At 47.3% G+C, this 19,364-nt stretch overlaps 4 protein-coding genes and 1 non-coding gene across 6 annotated transcripts; 3 read left to right on the top strand and 2 right to left on the bottom strand.

The window, feature by feature from the left end:
* Positions 1 to 300: 300 nt before the first annotated feature.
* TRNAK-CUU lies at positions 301 to 373 on the bottom strand. The gene has a single exon. It is a non-coding gene; the product is annotated as a tRNA-Lys (tRNA).
* A 1,980-nt stretch (positions 374 to 2,353) lies between these two features.
* Positions 2,354 to 8,045, top strand: LOC101759221 (uncharacterized protein At1g04910). The gene is made up of 10 exons (XM_004970477.4): positions 2,354 to 3,048; positions 4,264 to 4,333; positions 5,224 to 5,291; positions 5,401 to 5,489; positions 5,765 to 5,962; positions 6,077 to 6,281; positions 6,514 to 6,681; positions 6,812 to 6,979; positions 7,058 to 7,248; positions 7,362 to 8,045. The coding sequence occupies exons 1-10, from the start codon at positions 2,458 to 2,460 to the stop codon at positions 7,522 to 7,524; spliced, it is 1,911 nt and encodes a 636-aa protein (XP_004970534.2). The 5' UTR covers positions 2,354 to 2,457; the 3' UTR covers positions 7,525 to 8,045.
* Positions 8,046 to 9,614: 1,569 nt separating this feature from the next.
* On the top strand, positions 9,615 to 11,737 carry LOC101758552 (fasciclin-like arabinogalactan protein 4). 2 transcript variants are annotated; one of them, XM_004970476.4, is made up of 2 exons: positions 9,615 to 10,971; positions 11,289 to 11,737. In XM_004970476.4, exons 1-2 carry the CDS (start codon positions 9,691 to 9,693, stop codon positions 11,292 to 11,294), a joined length of 1,287 nt encoding a protein of 428 aa, XP_004970533.1. In that variant the 5' UTR covers positions 9,615 to 9,690; the 3' UTR covers positions 11,295 to 11,737. The 2 variants fall into 2 exon arrangements, with proteins under 2 accessions (XP_004970533.1, XP_004970532.1); XM_004970475.3 differs by having other exon boundaries at positions 9,615 to 10,984.
* A 3,174-nt stretch (positions 11,738 to 14,911) lies between these two features.
* Positions 14,912 to 16,703, bottom strand: LOC101758141 (epsin-3). The gene is made up of 3 exons (XM_004970474.3): positions 16,192 to 16,703; positions 15,806 to 16,090; positions 14,912 to 15,700 (listed from the first exon to the last, which is right to left on the bottom strand). The coding sequence occupies exons 1-3, from the start codon at positions 16,296 to 16,298 to the stop codon at positions 15,223 to 15,225; spliced, it is 870 nt and encodes a 289-aa protein (XP_004970531.1). The 5' UTR covers positions 16,299 to 16,703; the 3' UTR covers positions 14,912 to 15,222.
* A 1,370-nt stretch (positions 16,704 to 18,073) lies between these two features.
* LOC101757728 lies at positions 18,074 to 19,043 on the top strand. Its single transcript, XM_004970473.3, has 3 exons — positions 18,074 to 18,294; positions 18,411 to 18,557; positions 18,648 to 19,043. The coding sequence occupies exons 1-3, from the start codon at positions 18,283 to 18,285 to the stop codon at positions 18,900 to 18,902; spliced, it is 414 nt and encodes a 137-aa protein (XP_004970530.1). The 5' UTR covers positions 18,074 to 18,282; the 3' UTR covers positions 18,903 to 19,043.
* Positions 19,044 to 19,364: the final 321 nt, after the last annotated feature.

Below are 19,364 nucleotides of genomic sequence, written 5' to 3'. Positions count from 1 at the left end.
GTCCGTCGACAGTCTGAGTGTCTGCGATAGACTGGCGGCACACGGGTTTGCATTGCAATAGATAAAACGTGCTACTAGAAACATCTGCCCGTTGGCGACTTGGCATGACAGGCAGAGTGCGCTTAATCTGTTTCGATAGATACACGTGTATCGCTCGGCTGATAGCTGACTGCCTTTTCCAAAAGTTGGGCTTACGTGTTCCACTAAACTTTGATAACAACCATTTGTCGCTGTCATGTAATCAGTAGCTTACCAGGTACATACAATCAGCTAGTAAAAAAAAAGGAAAAACAACAGAATCGCCCACCGTGGGGTTCGAACCCACGACCACAAGGTTAAGAGCCTTGCGCTCTACCGACTGAGCTAGACGGGCTTTTGATTTTTTGGCCTAAATTTAAAATTTAACGTCATATAACTAAATCTTTGACCAGGTCATCTGAAAAGAACGAAAATGAATGGGCTCTGTAATGCTTCGGGATACAAATTCTCGTAAAAACATTTCGGATCCAGATTTTCTTTGAAAACATTTCTCGTATGAATCAAAATTACTTTCGTAGAATCATTTGGCTAACTGGCTAGATTCGGATTTTGAAAGGTAGTTAAAAACAATATATTTACATGAAAATTTATAGAAATTGATATATTTAAAAAAATATTGATTTCTTTTTGAGTGAAGAACGTTTAAAATGCGACCCATTTTAACTTGTTGCGCTTAAAAAGGATCAGTAGAAATGTTTATAGATTAGATGGGAGGTAGGACAATAGGAATCGGAATCACGAGAAGCTATCTAGATGGTGATTCTATCTATAGTAGAAAAAAGCAGAGACACTAGAAACATTTCTTGCTGGAACCGATCTCTTCTGTGACCATTTAGCAGCATTTCTAGTGATTTAAAAAAAATCGGAACTGATTCAGCCAACCAAACGGGACCTTAGTTTACTAGCGGACAAGGAAAGCTTGAAAACGTTGAGCCGAATACCAGTCGCAAAGAACCGTACAATAATAGTGGCGACACTGGAAAAGAGGAAGAACAGAAAAGATTTCTATTTGCTTCACCCTTGTACACAAAAATTATATTCCGGAAAGAATTTGGGCCTGTTCGCTTCAGCTTATAAGCCGGCTGAAAAGCCGAAACGGCTGATTTATTATGAGAGAAAAATACTATTTGGTGGCTGATAAGCCGGCTGAATAAGCTGAAGCGAACAGGCCCTTTGATGCTAGTCAGGACAAACTAGCGCAGCCAGGAGAACTTTGACACGAGGAAAGGGATCAATCCAAGAGCCTGCCTGAAGTTTTCTCCACGGCTAAGGAAAAGGCGTGCCTTTTGGCTGCCTGCCTGCCTCTGGCATTGCAACTTGCACACTACACGTGCCATTTGACTTCCGAAACCAACATGACACGTCAGATCCTCATACCCGTGTTGAAGTACAGTCCATATGCCGCATCGAATATTTCTACACGACGTCAGTACGCCACACAGATCCGCGACATACAAAATATTAGTACGGAGCACCTGTAATCACATGTGGCAACGTGATCAACCTGTCGCCATCAAGTCATCGACGAATAGTCGCGCATGGCGATTGCCGAGCCATTGACGAGTTCCAACTTCTATGCCGCTTCTCACATGCCACCCATCTCATTCAGCATCTATGAGATTACAGGGTGTCTGTTTCTTCGACCCCTTCTAAAATTCCTATCACATTAAATATTTAGATACTAATTAAAAGTATTAAATATAGATTAACTACAAAACCAATTGCACAGATGGAGATTAATTTGTGAGATGAATCTATTAAGTCCAATTAGTCCATGATTTGACAATGTGATGCTACAGTAAACATGTGCTAATGATGGATTAATTAAGCTTAATAGATTCGTATCGTGAATTAGCCTCCATTTGTGTAATTAGTTTTAATTAGCTCATATTTAATCCTTCTAATTAACCTCCGAATATTTGATGTGATATAAATTTTAGTCCGGATTAAACATAACGTGACATTGACAGACTATGACCGTGAGACCGCCGTGTTCCCATCACGCACGCTCACAGGCGGCGAGCGTGATCGCGGCGCATCTACTCTCAAACCCAACTGTCCACCACCGACCCACGCGTGATCACCACCCGAACGCTAAACCCTTCCAAATCCGAGTCCACATCATTCCATCCCGTGCAGGTGCGTCGCCCCACGCCCCCACCCCAAACCAACAGACCAAAAGGCCAAATCCCCGGTCAGCGCCAGGGCGCGCGACCGAACCCACGCCTCAAAAGCACAAAATTTCTCGAATCCGACGCACCGAAACCACCACCACCACCACCCGCACCGGGGCACACACTAGACTAGCCAGCACTGAGCCACCCCACGGTCCGTCCACCCGAGAGGCGAGAGCGGTCGAGTCGAGCCCCGACTCCCGAGCCCGCACGGCGCACGCGGACGCGGTCACGCGCCGCGCACATGCGCCCCCGCCCTCCCTCCGCACAAGCGCAGCGCCACCGTCCCGCCGCCGCCGCCGCCGCCGCCAGCTGCCCCGTTCCCTTGGTTTCTCGCGCTCCACGCCGCCGCGGAAGGCGATCACGCGGGAGAAGCCCCGACTCGAACTCTGGACGGCAGCTCCGAGCCCGGGCGGCGCGCGGCTACTCGTACCAGGAGGTCCCGGGCCCGGGGGCTTCGATGCAGAACCACGCGTACAGCCGGCTGGGCAGCAGCTCGGGGGGCGGGGCGGCCGTGCCGTCGCCGCCTTCGTCGCCGCGGCGGGCGTGGGGAAGGAGGGGCTCTGGGGCGAAGGGTGGGTGGTCCGCGAGGGCCGGCGCGGGCGTCGCGCGGAGGGCGGCGCGGGCGGCGCTCGCGGCGCTGCTGCGGCGGCAGGCGGTGTTCCTCTTCGCGCCGCTGCTGTACGTGGCGGCGATGCTGCTCTACATGGGCTCCATCTCGCTCGACAGCGTGCCCCGCATCATCTCGCGCCCCGCGCCCGGGTCGATGTACCGCAGCCCGCAGCTCTACGCCCGCCTCCGCGCCGACATGGACGCCGATAACGCCACTGACGCGGTAAGTGGCTCCTCCTGCTCATCTGCGGCCCAGTCTGTTCGACTGGGAATTGTGTTTGTGACGGAAGTATCTGGTCGTTTTGGGTGATTGGTGGGTTTAACGGTGCTCTGGTTTCCTTAGTTCTGGTGTGCCGTACTCGGATCATCTGATGCCAACTAAGATTCAGCATGTCAGTTGATCGAGCAGAGACAGTGAACTGTGTGCTTGTGGATAGTGGTTGCTACATGATCAGATTATTTTAGTGACGGCTGATTTGGTCGAAGTTTTGGGTTAAGTTATCTTCTAGTTGTTGGAGAGTGGCAGTAAACTCATAGAAATATGTGTGGAGTACCGATTTTATATTTCTTAAGCTAGTTTGCGCATGTGTGTACCGAATGACTGGAGCAACTGTTGGTGTTTCACCAGTTGATACCTGCTTCAGCTTGTGGGGGGTCATGGAATATTATTCAATCGGCAGACAATGGTTGGCTTGGCCAGAATCAGAATGTTGGATTTTGGGAATTTTGTCAGATCAACTTGTGTGTCTGTTCATCAAGTCATAAGATGTGTAGGTTTTCATGTTTACATGTTGCTTAGTGGAGTTTATGCAGTACATCTCATTTGTATTTTATTAATGCACCTTTTTTTCCCCAGCTGTAACGCATTCAATGCATAACCTTTTTCTAAATGAATTGCCTACTTCAGTATACTTGAAAACAGAACAAATATTTTGAGAAAACTATTCAAATGCATGAACTGTTTGTAAATTGAATAACCTTCTCAACATGGTATTTTAGGATAACCCCGTGATAGACATAGACACTACTTTCCCATAGCTAAGGTAAATGGCCCAAGTCTATAGCAGGTAACAATATATGCATCTGCCCTGTCAGTTATATCAATACCTTTGCGCCTAACTCTCTCGGTAAGGTGACATATGTGCTATCTTTACAGAAAGTGTGTAAAATGTATCGTGCCCTTGTGGAATAGTTTAGATTTGGGTACTGGTATTTACTGTCTGCTGGATTTGTTTTCATTGCATATCAGGTGTGACAATGTAATATATTAGAATTACATAATCATATTCAATGCGGTAAAAATTTGTTGTTTTGTTCTATTTTTTGAAACTTTCCATTTCAACTTATCCTGCCCCTATTTGCATGGCTCCGTCTTAAGTTCAGTTATACATATTTTGTATATGTGGTTCATTAATGGTGTCATTTCTTACTTTTGTAGCTAGCAACCGTATGGCGGCATGCTTACAGAGGTGGTATTTGGAGACCTTGCATAAGCAATAATACCGATGGTATGCCATTTGTATTTTTTTTTTCCGTCTTGCAAGTCATGATTAATGAATTTCAAAAGTTGCAACTGGTTGTTGATATTTGTAATTTCAAATGGTAGTTTAGTCCTAGTATGGCTTCGATTTTGAAAGAATCTAACTTGTTCCATTCCCCATAGGAACCATTTCAGTGTTTTCTGGTTTGGGGTACTTGGTCATTTTATTTCATGATGACCCAATTTGACAGATCTTATGTGTGCCAAAGGGCGGCATATGGCACCTTTTATTGGCTTAGCTGCTGGCTTTATTTTTCTCGAACAAGTTGCTGGCTTTATTGGCTTGTATAATTTCTTTTCACAAAAATGGGAACATTCTTAGCCCTGACTTCTGTATTACAAATAGACATGGGCATTCCAGTTTATGAATGGCCCGATGCTCAGGCTTTAGTTTCCTAGTCTTTAACCTTGAGCTGGATTGGCCTCAATATAGTGAATGATATATAATCTTTTACATGTTTAATTGTATTTCTTATTAAAAAGTAGAACTATCAAATATTATATAAAATTTTATATTTTCATCAATATTATAGTGCTCTTATGGGCTTTGGGTGACCTAAAGAGCAAGGCCTTGCATTTCCAGACCTGGCTGGTGCTGAGATCTGATGTTGCACTTGCTCAGGTCTTGAGCATTTTGCTTATAAGAAATCATTTTAGGGCTAAGTACTCATAATGCCAATGAGCTGGTGATAGATGCATATGAACCTTTGTTTTGCAATTTATTGTAGTTTGTGTGTTTGACATTTTTACTCTGCCTTTACTTATCACTCTACTTTGTGTACTTTAGGATGTCATTTTTGTGTAATGCATTTTTATCTTGAGGGAAGTATCTAATCATTTTTTTATTAATCATGGTAGGTTTGCCTGAATCAAATGGCTACATTTATGTTGAGGCAAATGGTGGTTTGAATCAACAACGAACATCGGTATCTTTCATTAGTGGTTCTTTATCACTACTACCACTCTGTGTGGTTCACAATGTAATGTTTGCTGAATTCCTTTCTACTGTTTTTGAACTTAAAATTTATTTTGCAGATTTGCAATGCAGTTGCTGTTGCCGGTTTTCTGAATGCAACTCTTGTAATCCCAAACTTCCACTATCACAGCATCTGGATGGATCCTAGGTCTCTCACACTCGCTCAAATTTTTATGTGTCCTTTTATTAACTCTATGTATTCTTCATTGCATCAAGACCTTTGGTTAGTCTTGAGTTTATCATCAGACAGGTCTATGTACTTTATTGTCACGTCCTGTATCTTTTTTCTCCCCGAAATGGTCATAATTTCAGTGCATTAAAACCTGTTAACAGTTAAAATGATTAAAATATCTAATTAATGGCACTTTTTTTTTTGCTTACTACAGCACAAGTTAGCTACTTACATCTATGTTTTTTACACAGCAAGTTTGGTGATATTTATGATGAAGATCACTTTATCCAACATTTAAAAAATGATGTCCGGGTGGTTAACAAGGTGCCTGAGTTCATAATGGAGCGGTTTGGTCACAATTTGAGTAATGCATTTAATTTCAAGATAAAGGCTTGGTCTCCTATCCAGTTCTATGAAGATGCTGTTCTCCCTAAGTTGATTGAAGAAAGGTGGGTTCAATTCAATGCTGAGTTGCAGTTCTTAAGAACGTCTGATGTTTTGTGATATTTCTAAGTAATAGTTATTGTTTACTTATGAACTTTGAACTTGTCTACGAATTTCAGGCTCATAAGGATATCGCCTTTTGCAAATCGGCTGTCGTTTGATGCCCCTCCGGCTGTTCAACGTCTGAGATGTCTAGCAAATTTTGAAGCCTTAAAATTTTCTAAATCAATCACAGCTCTATCTAACACTTTAGTTTCTCGAATGAGAGAAAAAAGTGCCGAAAACAATGGGAAGTACGTAGCAGTGCATCTCCGCTTTGAAGAGGTTAGTTTTCTACCCAATATTTATCCTCAGTTTATTCCTCAAACAACAAAACATCCCAAGAGTGGTGAAGAACCACCAGGATGTTTCAGATACTGCTAGGTCCTAGACCCCTGGTTTATCCGAAGTACAGGAAAAAAACACAAGTTAACTTTTCTGTTTGCTTTCCTCTTCTGATGCTATGCCTATGGTGATTAGACAGGAGAATTCTGAGCCATTGATCATTCCTTTTCAGGATATGGTTGCCTTCTCTTGTTGCGTATTTGATGGCGGTGACAATGAAAAGAAGGAATTGGATGCAGCCAGGGAAAAAGGTTGGAGAGGGAAGTTTACTAGGCCAGGCCGTGTAATAAGGCCTGGAGCAATCAGGATGAATGGGAAATGTCCACTGACACCTTTGGAGGTATGTCTGTATTTAAAAGATGGTTTTTCTGCTTGGCAAGAAGCTTCAGGAATTTCATCGTTGAGCAAATACAACAGTCGTTGCTGAATAAATATGTCCTGACTCATTACACGCTTATGCTGATTCTTAGGTTGGATTAATGCTGCGTGGAATGGGTTTCAGCAATAATACCGCGATCTATTTGGCTTCTGGAAGGATATATAAAGCAGAAAAGAACATGGCTCCTCTACTTGAAATGTTCCCTCTCCTACAGACTAAAGAAACTTTGGCATCGGATGAAGAACTTTCTCCATTCAAGGTATGTAGGATGGTTGTATTTTTTTTTTCTTTACTGTCCTTTTAAGTATCTAATCTTTAAGACAACTCATGTCTGCAGAACTTCTCCTCAAGGATGGCAGCTATTGACTACAGTGTTTGTGTTCATAGTGAGGTTTTCGTGACTACCCAAGGTGGTAATTTTCCTCATTTTCTTATTGGCCATAGGAGATACTTGTATGGTGGCCATGCCAAGACAATTAAGCCCGATAAAAGAAGATTGGCCATACTATTTGACAGTCCACGTATTGGGTACGCCATTGCTGTCATTTATTAGACATGTTTGATTGCCTTTTTCTTCTACATTCTTCACTTTTAAACATATATATTTCATCTTGTTCAAATTATGCTTTGGTTTTGTGCAGGTGGAAGTCCCTGAAACGCCAGTTATTCAATATGAGAGCACATAGCGACGCCAAGGGTATTGAGATAAAAAGAGCAAATGAATCAGTATACACCTTTCCATGCCCTGATTGCATGTGTCGTTCAAACAAATCAGAACACTCCAAATCCATCCAGTCCAGATAACATCTAATAGTTGTATCTTGACATGATCGACTGACCCCAATTCGTTCTCGGTGTCATGGCATCCTTGATTCCTTATTCTTTGCCTGCTGTCTGGTGGTGAGATGTTCCATATCCTCCAAGCATCCCTACTGAACTGTTGCTCGTCCATTCCATCCTCCCCAGGTTGGGTGCTGCTTGTATAGCCTGGAGCAACTGAGATACATCAAATTCTTTTCATCTGACCCCTGGTGCTAACAATACACTGATTCATGTCTACAGTAGATGTATGTAACAATATCTAGGGCTACGTTAACAACTTAGTGCTAATCCACTCAGTGTAGTAGTAGTTCCCTTGTACATTGCTTAGCTGGGAAGCAATTTTCACACACAATTTTGTAGCAAAGATGACATTTTCATTTGGTTAAGTTTATCAACCATTTCTCAGAATTCAGTTCTCGTCTCTTTGCTGTAACCTTTTTACTGTATTATTTGTGGCAACTTACTTGGACACAAAGCAATTACTACCAGTTCAAAGATGGAAACAGCCTAAAGCTAATCTTTATTCCTAGATTCTAGTTCTTGATGTTGCCACTCAAGAAGCAAGCAGGATGTGCTTGCTGACTGCATTGCGTTTCAAAGGTTGAGAGGTCGGTGAGCGTGTCGATGTTGCATCTAGAGCAGCAAGCAGGATTTGCGCAATGACTGCATTGCATATTTGCATCTCAGCAGGCTGGGGGATTGCCTGAATGGATCAGCATATCATGGCAAAGGTATTGTGTTCCTCTTCATTTCTTTGTGCTTGTTGGTTGAGTTAATTATGTGGAAAGGCAGCCTTTTAACTGTAGTGATCTGAAGCAGGTAGGTTTGTTTCTTGCGGTGATCCATTTTTTAGCAGGTGCTTTTGCTACTGATCAAGATTTCTCGAGTCGAACTCAGATATATCATCTGTCGTCCCAGCGCTGCGGACTCTGGTTAAATAGAAAAAGTTCAGCATTCCTGCTGTTTTGGACCCAAGTTTCACCCTAACAAAAGTATCCCTGCCGATATTTCAAAAGAAAAAAAAACGTAATCCTGCTACAGCTATAATTCCTGCCCCGTACTGTTCACGTGCTACATTTGAACCCCTATGGCAGTCTCCTCTCTCATGCACGCCAGAGTGAACATCTAGTTATCACGAAAATGCTGGGATTTCTAGATATTTCATTTGTCCCAAATTGTAGATCGTTTTGGTTTTTCTAGTTGTATAGTTTTTACTTTGCATTTAGATATAATATATGACGATATAATATATGACTAAATGTATAAAAAAATATATGCAATAAAAAAGGCACAACGATCTACAATTTGGAACGGATGGAGTAGATGGGATCAAAACTTATTTTCTAGGTAAATGAGATATGTGGTCCCCAAGCTTTAAGCTGGGTATGAGTAGTAACATTTTGCGTTTTGGGTTGTATCAGCAAATCGAAGGATGATATAAGCATCGAAAAATAGTGATGCAGAGTACTGGTACCACCAGCTTCAGTGAGCGCCAATTTGTCGAAGAGAAGAACCAAGGCACACGTGACGCTACCAGCATATCAATGGTACACTTTGCAAAAGCGCCTGGCGGGCTGCGAGCTGGCGCAGCTGCTATAGTCCAAGCCACCTACACACCCACGCCATCAATTCCGCCGCTCCACTCCACACAAGTCACCCCTTTCAGACACCAAAGTCACCTTCGGGGGTGTTTGGATACACCCCCATAAATTTTAGTACCCGTCACATCGGATGTTTGGATACTAATTAGGAGTATTAAATATAGTCTAATTATAAAACTAATTACACAGATGGAGTCTAATTCGCGAGACGAATCTATTAAGCCTAATTAGTCCATGATTTGACAATGTGGTGCTACAGTAACCATTTGCTAATGATGGATTAATTAGGCTTAATAGATTCGTCTCGCGAATTAGTATAGGGGTTCTGCAGTTAGTTTTATAATTAGCTCATGTTTAGTCCTCCTAATTAGTGTCCGAACATCCGATGTGACCCCTCCTAAAGTTTAGTACCCCGCATCCAAACACCCCCGAAAACACCAAAATATTCCCCTCTCATCAGGGATTCAGGGCAGCCCCCGTCCCTCTCCCCCCGTCGTCATCTATCTCCCACAGTCCCACTCACTCCCCACTCCACTCCACTGGCGAGATGGGGAGAGGCTCGGGCGCCGCTCCCGTCTCGCCGCGCCTCGCGCTTGAGGTTGCGGTGCTGGCGCTGCTCGCGGCGGCGGCCGCGCTGCCTTCCCCCGCGGCCGGGGTCAACGTCACGGCCGTGCTCTCGGCGTTCCCCAACTTCGCCGACTTCGCGCGACTGCTGGCGTCCACCCCCGTGGCCGGGGAGCTGGCCGGGAGGTCCTCGCTGACGCTGCTGGCCGTGCCGAATGCCAACCTGCCGCGGTCGCCATCGGCGTTCGCGGCCGGCGCCGGCGCCGACATCGCCGACGTGCTGCGGTACCACGTCCTGCTCGAGTACCTCTCCCCGTTCGACCTCGCCCACCTCCCCGCGTCCGGGAAGCTCGTGACGACGCTGTTCCAGACCACGGGCCGCGCGCCCTCCGACCTCGGCGCCGTCAACCTCACCGCGGGGGCAAACTCCACCGTCGTGGTCCGCTCGCCGGCGCCGTCCCCGGGGTCCAACGCCACCGTCCTCGGCGCCGTGACCGCGGTGCCCTACAACCTCAGCGTCCTCGCTGTGGGTGGCCTTATCGTCCCTTCCGGATTCGACCTCGCGGCCTCCGAGAGCCGTCCGCCCCCGCCGGTGAACATCACCCGGGTCCTCACCGACGCGCGGGGATTCAACGTGGCGGCCTCCATGCTGCAGGCTTCCGGTGTGGTGAGCGAATTTGAGGGCGACGAGCACGGCGCCGGCATCACCGTCTTCGTCCCCACCGACGATGCCTTCGCCGGCCTCCCCGCCACCGACCACCTCCAGTCCCTCCCGGCTGAGCGCAAGGCCGTTGTGCTCCGCTTCCACGTGCTGCACTCCTACTACCCGCTCGGCTCCCTCGAGTCCATCGTGAACCCCGTCCAGCCCACGCTCGCGACTGAGTACACCGAGGCTGGCCGCTTCACCCTAAATATAACCCGCGTCAATGGCTCCATTGCCATTGACACCGGCGTCGTGCAGGCATCCATCACCCGCACGGTGTTCGACCAAAACCCTGTGTCAGTCTTCGCCGTCTCCAAGGTTCTACTACCCAAGGAAATGTTCAGCCGGGGGGATTCTGAGAGCACTGCCATGGCACCACCTTCAGCCACAATGGCACCCGGCGACGCCGGGAACGAGCGGACACCGCCGACAAGGCTGTCATCCCCGCCTGACCTGCACGGCGAAGATAGTGAGTCGTCAGCTGCTTTGGCGACAGCAAATGGGATTTCTTGGTGTTGTATAGGATTCATGTATCTACAGCTGCATCTGTTACTATCTCTGGTATGAGATCCAGGTGTGCTCGTTGCTTGCTTCCTTGTGCTCAGTTTTTGTTCTTCTTACTGTCTAGAACGTCTACACCGGAAAATGGATGGGTTGGGGAGAGAATTCCGTAACTGCAAAGTAGCAAAAAAAATTAGTTGCTTCACTTGATTATTCCATCTTCTTTTTCCTGTTGTCATGTGGCAAAAGGGAAATAATATCATGTCTAGAATCTATGCAGTCCTTGTGTTCCACAATGAATAGCGTTATAGCGTTTTCTATTTTGAGGTGTTTTCTATTTTGAGCATCCTTCTCTTTTTGCTTGTGTTTGAACTCAGCTTTGAAGGTTCAAATGGAGGCGTCATTGTGGGGAATTTAGCATCAGGATTCGATCTGAGAGAGTGAATTCAATAGAACTGGACTGAGGGGATATATCACCATGGAATGGATAAGCGGTTGTGCTGTCTCCCGCTCTGCCCAGGCTGAGAGTTTCACAATCTCGCAAGATATTGTGGTATGAATACTCATGCTATAATGAGGTTACTCTACCATGTTAGATTATTTGACTCTAGTGGTAGAACTGAGGTCTCACATGAATGACAAGTTAGCTGCCAGCTGAGGTTCAAAGTGCAAAAGCTCCCTGTGGAAACTTACTGGCAGCTGACAGCCTCTGGCTAGAAAGAAATTTGATGGGGTAATTTTTTAAATAAATTTGGTGGGGTAAATTTTGCATACACGTGTTGAACAATTTAGGTGGAATTACTGAATCTCATCTCAAGATCAAGCACTTTGTTCGTGCCTTGCATATTACTAATTTGAGTTATCTAGTAGAATGTCGTATATTTAGCAGCGCATTGCTGAAGTTGAAAAAAAATCATTTTTCTTTCTTTTTTGGAGATTATAGACATTAAGTGGCTGAGCACAAAATATCAACTAGGCCGGAGTACCAACCAAGTTGCTGTAGTACACACAGAGGGAAAGCATATCAGAATGAGAAATACTTGTTGCTACGTGTAGTTCTTATGCTGATATGCCTGCTATTCTGTGGTGCTTCAGTGTTCAGCATGAGCAGTTGTTTTCTTTGCAGGACCACTAGCTATGCATGATAATTCTTTTGTAGTTTCCCTTGAGAGGTGGCCCATGTTTTAGTTGATTAGTTACCAGGCCTGTTCCGTCATGTGCAGCTCATGCGTACTTTGCAGGAGTCATGACCTCAATGGGACCCATGGAATTATTACCCTGAAATAAGCAGATGTTGGGGATGCCTATGATAGCTGACCACATTTGGTTCGTTCTTTTGCAAACATGGGTTCGATCAATCAAGCATTGTTGCATAATGAGATTTGTTGCATAAATGCATTTCGGAATAGTTGAAAACTGACTAAAACCTGATACCTGTAGCCAAAATCCCAAAAGTATAGGATCTTCACTCAAGCAAATATTACAAACTCTTTTGGATCATTCATAAATTAATCTATCAGTTTGGTTGCTACTATTCAATGTGCACGCCCTCTGTGTCACTCAAAAAATAGAGCAGAATATAAGCTATTTTCTGATGTATTGTTCCCAATGAACAGTAGAGTTTGGGTTGTTTTAACCAAAGAAATAAAATGAGGCACCACTTTGAGACATGCTGAAAAAACAGCATTGGGGAAAGTTTGGGCATCTAAGGTGTGTTCTGGGGCGTTATTCATTTCAGTGGTATGTATGAATGTATGATAAGCAAGTAACAGTCTAACAGATAATTGGGCTTATGTTAGTCTTGTGGGGCTGCTCATTCAGAGCCTGCGAACGAAAAGGTCTACGCAAGAACTGTTTGTTGCATACTTGCATTTGCATTGATGTACTGCACACTCATAGGTCTTATCAGAAAGGGCGGTCTTACTGCAGCATGCTGTTAAGACCACCATTGTGATCTACTGCGTGCACTGCACTGCACTCGTCAACTATTGTGGTACAGCTAACTGTTCGGATATAAATGATCTTAGTTAATACTGAATATGGAACTGGAATTTACCACTTGTCCTTTAGATTACAGCTTTAGAATCTGGTCATTTTTCCCATGTTTCTGTTGCAAGGCCTAGTCTCACTCAGTTTGCTGTTATTAATGCTAGATTAGCCTGTGATTCTTCATCTGTTTTACGATATGCACATTGCACATTTTTGCATCTGACATTACTACATTAGCCTAGAATGTGAACAAGGTCAATCTTTCTGGAGATAAGACTACATCAATCTTTCTGGAGATAAGACTACGATACTAACACAGCAGACTAAGTTAAAGGAGGCTAAATTTTGCTTTAACGTTTCTGTAAAATTGTATTTTCAAAGGACTTGAAAGATGTGAAAGGAGACATGTCACATGCTAAAATATCTTGGGTAAAGCAAAAGACTGGAGCAACTTCAAGTGATCCAAACTGGGAGGACAGGTTTGATGTCAGTGGATGCTTTTTGTTCGATGCAGCTGTGGAAGTTAGCCTGTGACTTTGTGATCACATGTTAGCTCTTCATGTATATTATTGTACTTTCTGTTTTCTGATATTATTAGCTACGTAAGAAGGTAAAAATAAAAATGTACTCCCTCCGTTACAAAATGTAGGTCGTTTTAGCTTTTCTAGATACATAAATTTAGCTATGTATCTAGATATAATCCTATATTTAGGTGTATAGCAATATCTATGTATCAAGAAAAGCCAAAACGACCTACATTTTGGAATGGAGGGAGTACTAGTGAAATTCATAGCCATACGCTGCAATAACATCAGTAAATCAGCAGTTTTTGTTAGGAAAATTCAAGATGTAGCACTACTAGCTGGCTTCAGAGATTTTTTTTAATCCTTGCTATATGCATTGATCTGATAACCAGAGGAGGATGTTTTAACTAGCAGAAGCTTGCACTGGTTTTCTGGTTATTTTGACAGGTGAGTTACCTCTAACCGGTTTATGAGGTCTGAACTGTTGACCAGTTGAGCACATCCCTTTTGGTTACCTTGTTATTGTTTTTCTTTTCTAGTGGAGACCGTGCACTTTGTAGGATTGCTGGTACTAGTTGTCGAATTATGTCTGTGACACTTCTCGGTATGATAATCTTGCATACATGTAGATGTGGACAATCCGTAATTCTGCTTTGGTTCTGCTGTTGATCTTTATCTAACACTATCAGTGGTAGTTTGTACTTTGTACGCAGGCTGGTCTAGAAAAAGAACTTGTTACATGATTAGTTTTGCAGGCAATTATGCCATGCTCTGGTAGGAAACAGATGATTATAACCATGATAACAGAGTCAAAAAAAGGTGTGCGGCTGCCCACTGGTCCACTACCACATAGTAGTTATATGTTGCCTGAGGAATCTATTCATACCATCCTGCTATGCTACTACGCATGTCGGCATGTGCATGTCCTAGACCGCGAGCTGGAGAGCCTTTGTGCTACAGCAAGGGGTCGGTCCATCTTGCTTTTACTCACCCCCCAGAAAGTATTGAGGTGGTCAATAGTGCACACAGAAAATAATTACTGGAACCCTGTGACGGTAAATAGTGCAATGATGACGGCCATTAGGTATGTACTACTACTAGTAGAACGTATATACAGCGCGAGGCTTCTAGGCAGTGTTTAGCTTACAGTTTTAGTGATTGGTGCTTTAATTGTGTTAATCTTGGAATAGTAGCTCAACAGTGGCTTTGAAAGTGAAATGTGAACTGGACCTGTATAGTTTCCCTTGCTTTCCTGAAAATAGACTGGTCACTAGGAACTGGATTACTGGACCAGCAATACTTTTCCCTGGCTTTCCTTCAGTGCGAACTGATAGGCAGGCTAGCTGCTTGATTGGACTCAAGCAGGCATATGGACATATGGTTCAGACTTCAGATTGGCCCAACTGCACTTGGGCAGGAGGATTTCATTATCTCATTCCTGGAATTATAGACGTGGTCAACATTGCTGACCAATTAGATCTTTGTAATCACACAAAACTTAGTGAAGAGTTTTATAGAGATTTGCCGGAAGCCTGAGACTTGTCTATATGTTCTCTCGTAGTACATCCTGGCATCAGAAACTGAAGCATAGAAATTTACAAGGCTGGGCAGCGATTCATGGCGAAGCATGCCGTAGCGAACTGGATCCACGATAACACCCAGTTCAGAGTTCAGAGTGCCCAAACACTAGGCAGTGTCAGCTAACCACTGACCTTACAGGCTTCGCAGAATGGGAGAAAGGCTAGTTCAGCACACGGTTCTTTTCACATCGCGCCATGAGAGCGACCTCCTGATCCCGTTACTGGCTCAGGAGCAGCATCGCCTCCGGCCGCTGCTGCCCGAACCCGTGGAACGGGTGGCGATGGTGCGGCTCCTCCGCCTCCACTTCCCGCGCGACCCGCGGCGGCTCCGGCCTTGTTATCAGGTTCTCCTTGTCACCGTCATCGCCCTCCTCTTGCCTCCACCGCTCCTCGACCTGCGACGGGTTGCTCCGGCCGTAGCCGCGGCCACCGTCGCCGTCGCAGTCGTCGTCCTGGCGCCGCCACCGCTCCTCGTACTGCGAGTTGCTCCGGCCGTAGCCACGGCTGCCGTCCTCCTCACCTGGTTGTGGCTGCTCCAGGGCCCGCGACGCGCTGCTGAGGTTGAAGCTGCCGAAGCCCTTGATCTCGCGCGCGATCTTGCGCGCCCGTTCGCGCTCCTCCTCCAGGAACGGCCCCCGCTCCAGCAGCTTGAGCACCCGCTCCGACTTGCTCTTCACCGTCACGCCCCAGTTGAAGCTGCGGCGAGTTCACACAGATCGCATCAGCGTCGCGACATACATGTGAGATGAGCACGCGCTCGAAGGTGTACGTTTGAACGTCAGGTGAGGACACGGCGGTTACCCTTTCTCGTCGATGTGCTGGAAGGAGGCCATCCGGTCGATGGCGTCCCTGTCCTTCTGAAACTCGGCGGCGACGCTGCGGGGCCCGTGCGTGAGGAGGTGCTCCAGGAGGAGGAGCGCCTTGTAGGCCTCCCGCCACTGCCTCCGGTCGAAGCTCGCGAAGCGACTGTGGAGGATGTCGGCGATCCTGACGTACTCGTCGATCTCAAACGCCTGCCGGGCTATGAGCCCCATCGTCTTGACGTTCGGAGGCGACGCGTCCCCGTTCGTCGCCTCCTCCGTCATGCTACACATACACACACCGCACAGGCACGGACGCCGGGGAACCGATCATCAGGGTGAACGCCACGGAACACGGAAAAGGGCTTAGAAAAACAAGCAACTCACAGCTGCGTCGGGGTGACGTCGGTGAGTGCGAGCCGCGCGGAGCGGATCTTGCCGGTGAGGTAGGAGGACGCCTGGCGCCTGAGCTCGTGGAAGAAGGGCGCTTCCATGGCGATCGGTATCTCCCCTGCCGCGGCGAGGAGGCGAGAGCCGAGAAGAGACAGCGATCGAGAGTCGAGACGGACGCTAGCGCAGATGAGACAGCGGCTTCGCCTTTATCGCCCGCCACCGCGGCGGCCGGCCAGCAACCACTCCGCACAACCTCGCAAGCGAACAAGCGGTACCGTGCCGGCGGAGCCGTTGGGTACGGTGCGCAACCAAACCACCGGGTGACGCACGCACAGGCGGGGGCGGTCAGAGGCAGCTACGAGGGGGAGGTGGACGCTCGCTCACTGGTCGAGCTTAATTGGTGGGGAGAGCACCGCGCTGTGCTGCTGCTGCGCACCGCTGCGCTCTGACTCTGATCCTCCTTTGAAACGTTCAAAAGGTTGGACGGGACGGGGCGGGGACGGATGGGCGATGGATGGGCCTGGGACGGCGGCGACAGCGACAAAACGTCAACAGGGAGGGGCGGAGGACGGGAGGAGGAGGAGGCAGGCCGTTTGAATTTTGAACCCGCATTCCGTGGTGCCGGGCCAGGACTGGAGCAGGAGGTGCTGCCTGCCGTGGTGGGCGCGGCTGAGGTCACGTGGTGCGGCCTGCCTGCGCGTGGCGCGTCCGCCGTGCGCCGGCGGCTTCGATCGATATGGGGCAGGTGGTGGGTGCGGGGCTCTATTTTTTGCGTCCTTCTGTGGCTGTCCGGCTTTGCCTGGCCCGCCGTGTCTCGATCGTATCGCACCGGCGACGTCGTGCATGCGTTTTTTATGAGAACAAATGGAATGTACCGATGCTTCGTTCCGGGATGATGACCGAACCATTTTCAGTTTTTCATAGTGACATTGTGCGATAGCCAACTGATGAATTGGCATCTAGAAAGAACATGCAGCTAGAGCCGTGGCGACGTGGTGACTACTCATCTAGGCCATGCCAATTGCCACGCAGGCACTCATCAGCACGTGGAAATCCCAGGACATCCTTTTGACTCTCTGGTTTGGCAGTCAGGGTCAGGGACTCGTTCTCGCGTGCGGAAGGCCGGAAATAAAATGGGCTCGGCATCGCGGCGGAATGGCTGCTGGCGGAATTCAATGGGTTTGCTCCGGTCAAGTACTCCCCGTCGTAATACCAACTTTTTTCTGCAGATGCTGATCAACGCCATGCCGTCCACGGAAGAAGAAAACCCAGGCCGCCCCTCCGTGGTCCGTGCCAGACTGCCAGTGCCAGCGGACTGGACTGCCAGAGATTTGCCGAAGTGAAGTGTTTTTTTTTTTGAGAGAGGATGCCGAAGTGAAGATAGGCGACCGGAATCGCATATAGTGGTCGCGGCCCACGAAATGCCTCGGCCTGGTTGAGCAGTGATGGGCCATCGTTCCAGCAGGACGTGTTCTTTTCTTTTCTTTTTTCCTCCGGTTCGGCGACGAAGCGAACGAAGAGCTCGAGAAGGAAAACCTGCAGACCTGACTGCGCGCAAGCAGTCAAGCGCAGGATGCGATGCAGCTGCACAAACGGCCTCGCCAGCCTTTTCACCCTTTCCGTGGTCTCCCGTCTCGATCTCGGGCGCCCATTTGTCCGATTTACGCCGTCAATGATTCCTACCGTCTTTCTAGGATTTCCCGGATTATCTTAACCACGGGGCCTCTCCAGTTTCGCTTCGTCCACACGATGCTGCCGATGCGAACTGCACGAAGCTCAGTGGCTCACAGTAACAGCGCCGAGTCGCCAGCACTGATCTGCAGTGGGTGAAAGCATAGGAGTGTAGGACCGTCTCATGTGGTCGCGTCCATGTAGCAGTGGCATTTCTATATCTCCCTGCACCTTTTAAGCCTCGAACAGATGCAAAAGGGATAATATTGGCTGTGAGATCATAGCTTTCTCACGTGACATCCCTTTCTCTTCTCCATAAAATGGAACCTCCGGACATCTCCAGTCCTGTTCAGCTACTCCTACGCACCTGCTCTGCTCTATCCTGTGGTTCTGCGAGTCGGAACAGAGTCAGTCATGGCGCATGAGGTGCGGTTGTCTAAGCTTCTTGCGATCCCAAATTCTATCGGTTTTATGGTAACACATGTATCCTTTTAGCCTCAAATTGTTCACGCAAGTTTACGGCTAATTGGGAGACATGGCAGGACGGCTGGCCTCTCGGATTGGGCGCTCTGAATGTCGGAGCTGGAGTGCTCAGAGGCGTCGATCTGTCAGGCTCGGCCTCCTTCGACACGACCTTCACCTCCTCACACCCCACTTCATCCTTGCCTTCGACTGATTTCGACACAGAGGTAATTTTTGCATTGCACGCATTGCAGACCTTTGGAACATCTCAGCTGGTAACGAGATCTAACATTGATTCAACTGCCTGTCGAGCGCAGTCGGCCTGGTCCTTGCCGCGCCACGGCGGTGGCGGCATGACGCTGGCGAGCCTGATCGGCCTCGTGGACGCCATGGAGAGCCGGCGCCGCCCGAGCGCGAGGGCGGGCAGGAGCAGCGGCAGGCTCAGGGCGCTGCTGCTCTCGCTCTGCCTCCGGAGCCACCTGGAGAACGGAAGCGGGGCGCCGTCGCTCCGCGAGTTCCTCGAGATGGAGAGGCGAGCCGGTGGAGCATCCAGCCATGTCCACGAGCTATGACTGAAGCTAATCGCTTCGCTTGCACAAGCAATTAGCAAATTGCAGTAGCAACGGCGCGGAAATAAATTTTCTTGACATTTTGCTTTTCCTAATGATAGTGTTTTTCCCCGATGATTCTAATGAAAGTGGAATTGGTCTTTGTCTTTAGCTGAAAACCCGTGTACTGCGTCAGTGATCAGTGAACTTACTTTTTTTTTTTGGTGCAGAGGCCAAAGAATCGAACAAATCAGTGAAATCACATGATCAACCTGCCTCCGCTGTCTAAAATCAGATCGTTATTCCAGAATCCAGAGTCTAGACAGGTCTCTCAGACATGCTCCCCAAGTTTCAGAATGTAAGACAATTTAGTTTGTCTTAAATCAAAGGCCTCTCACTTTTGACAAAATTTATTAAAAAAACATGCCAACACCTACAAACATCAAAATAATTTCACTGAATCCACCAAATACGCACACCTCAACA

This window comes from Setaria italica, chromosome V, assembly GCF_000263155.2.
Source record: "Setaria italica strain Yugu1 chromosome V, Setaria_italica_v2.0, whole genome shotgun sequence".
In the NCBI taxonomy this organism is placed as follows: Eukaryota; Viridiplantae; Streptophyta; class Magnoliopsida; order Poales; family Poaceae; genus Setaria; species Setaria italica.
The sequence above is the reverse complement of the archived record's forward strand: the minus strand, read 5'-3'. Positions and strand labels throughout refer to the sequence as shown.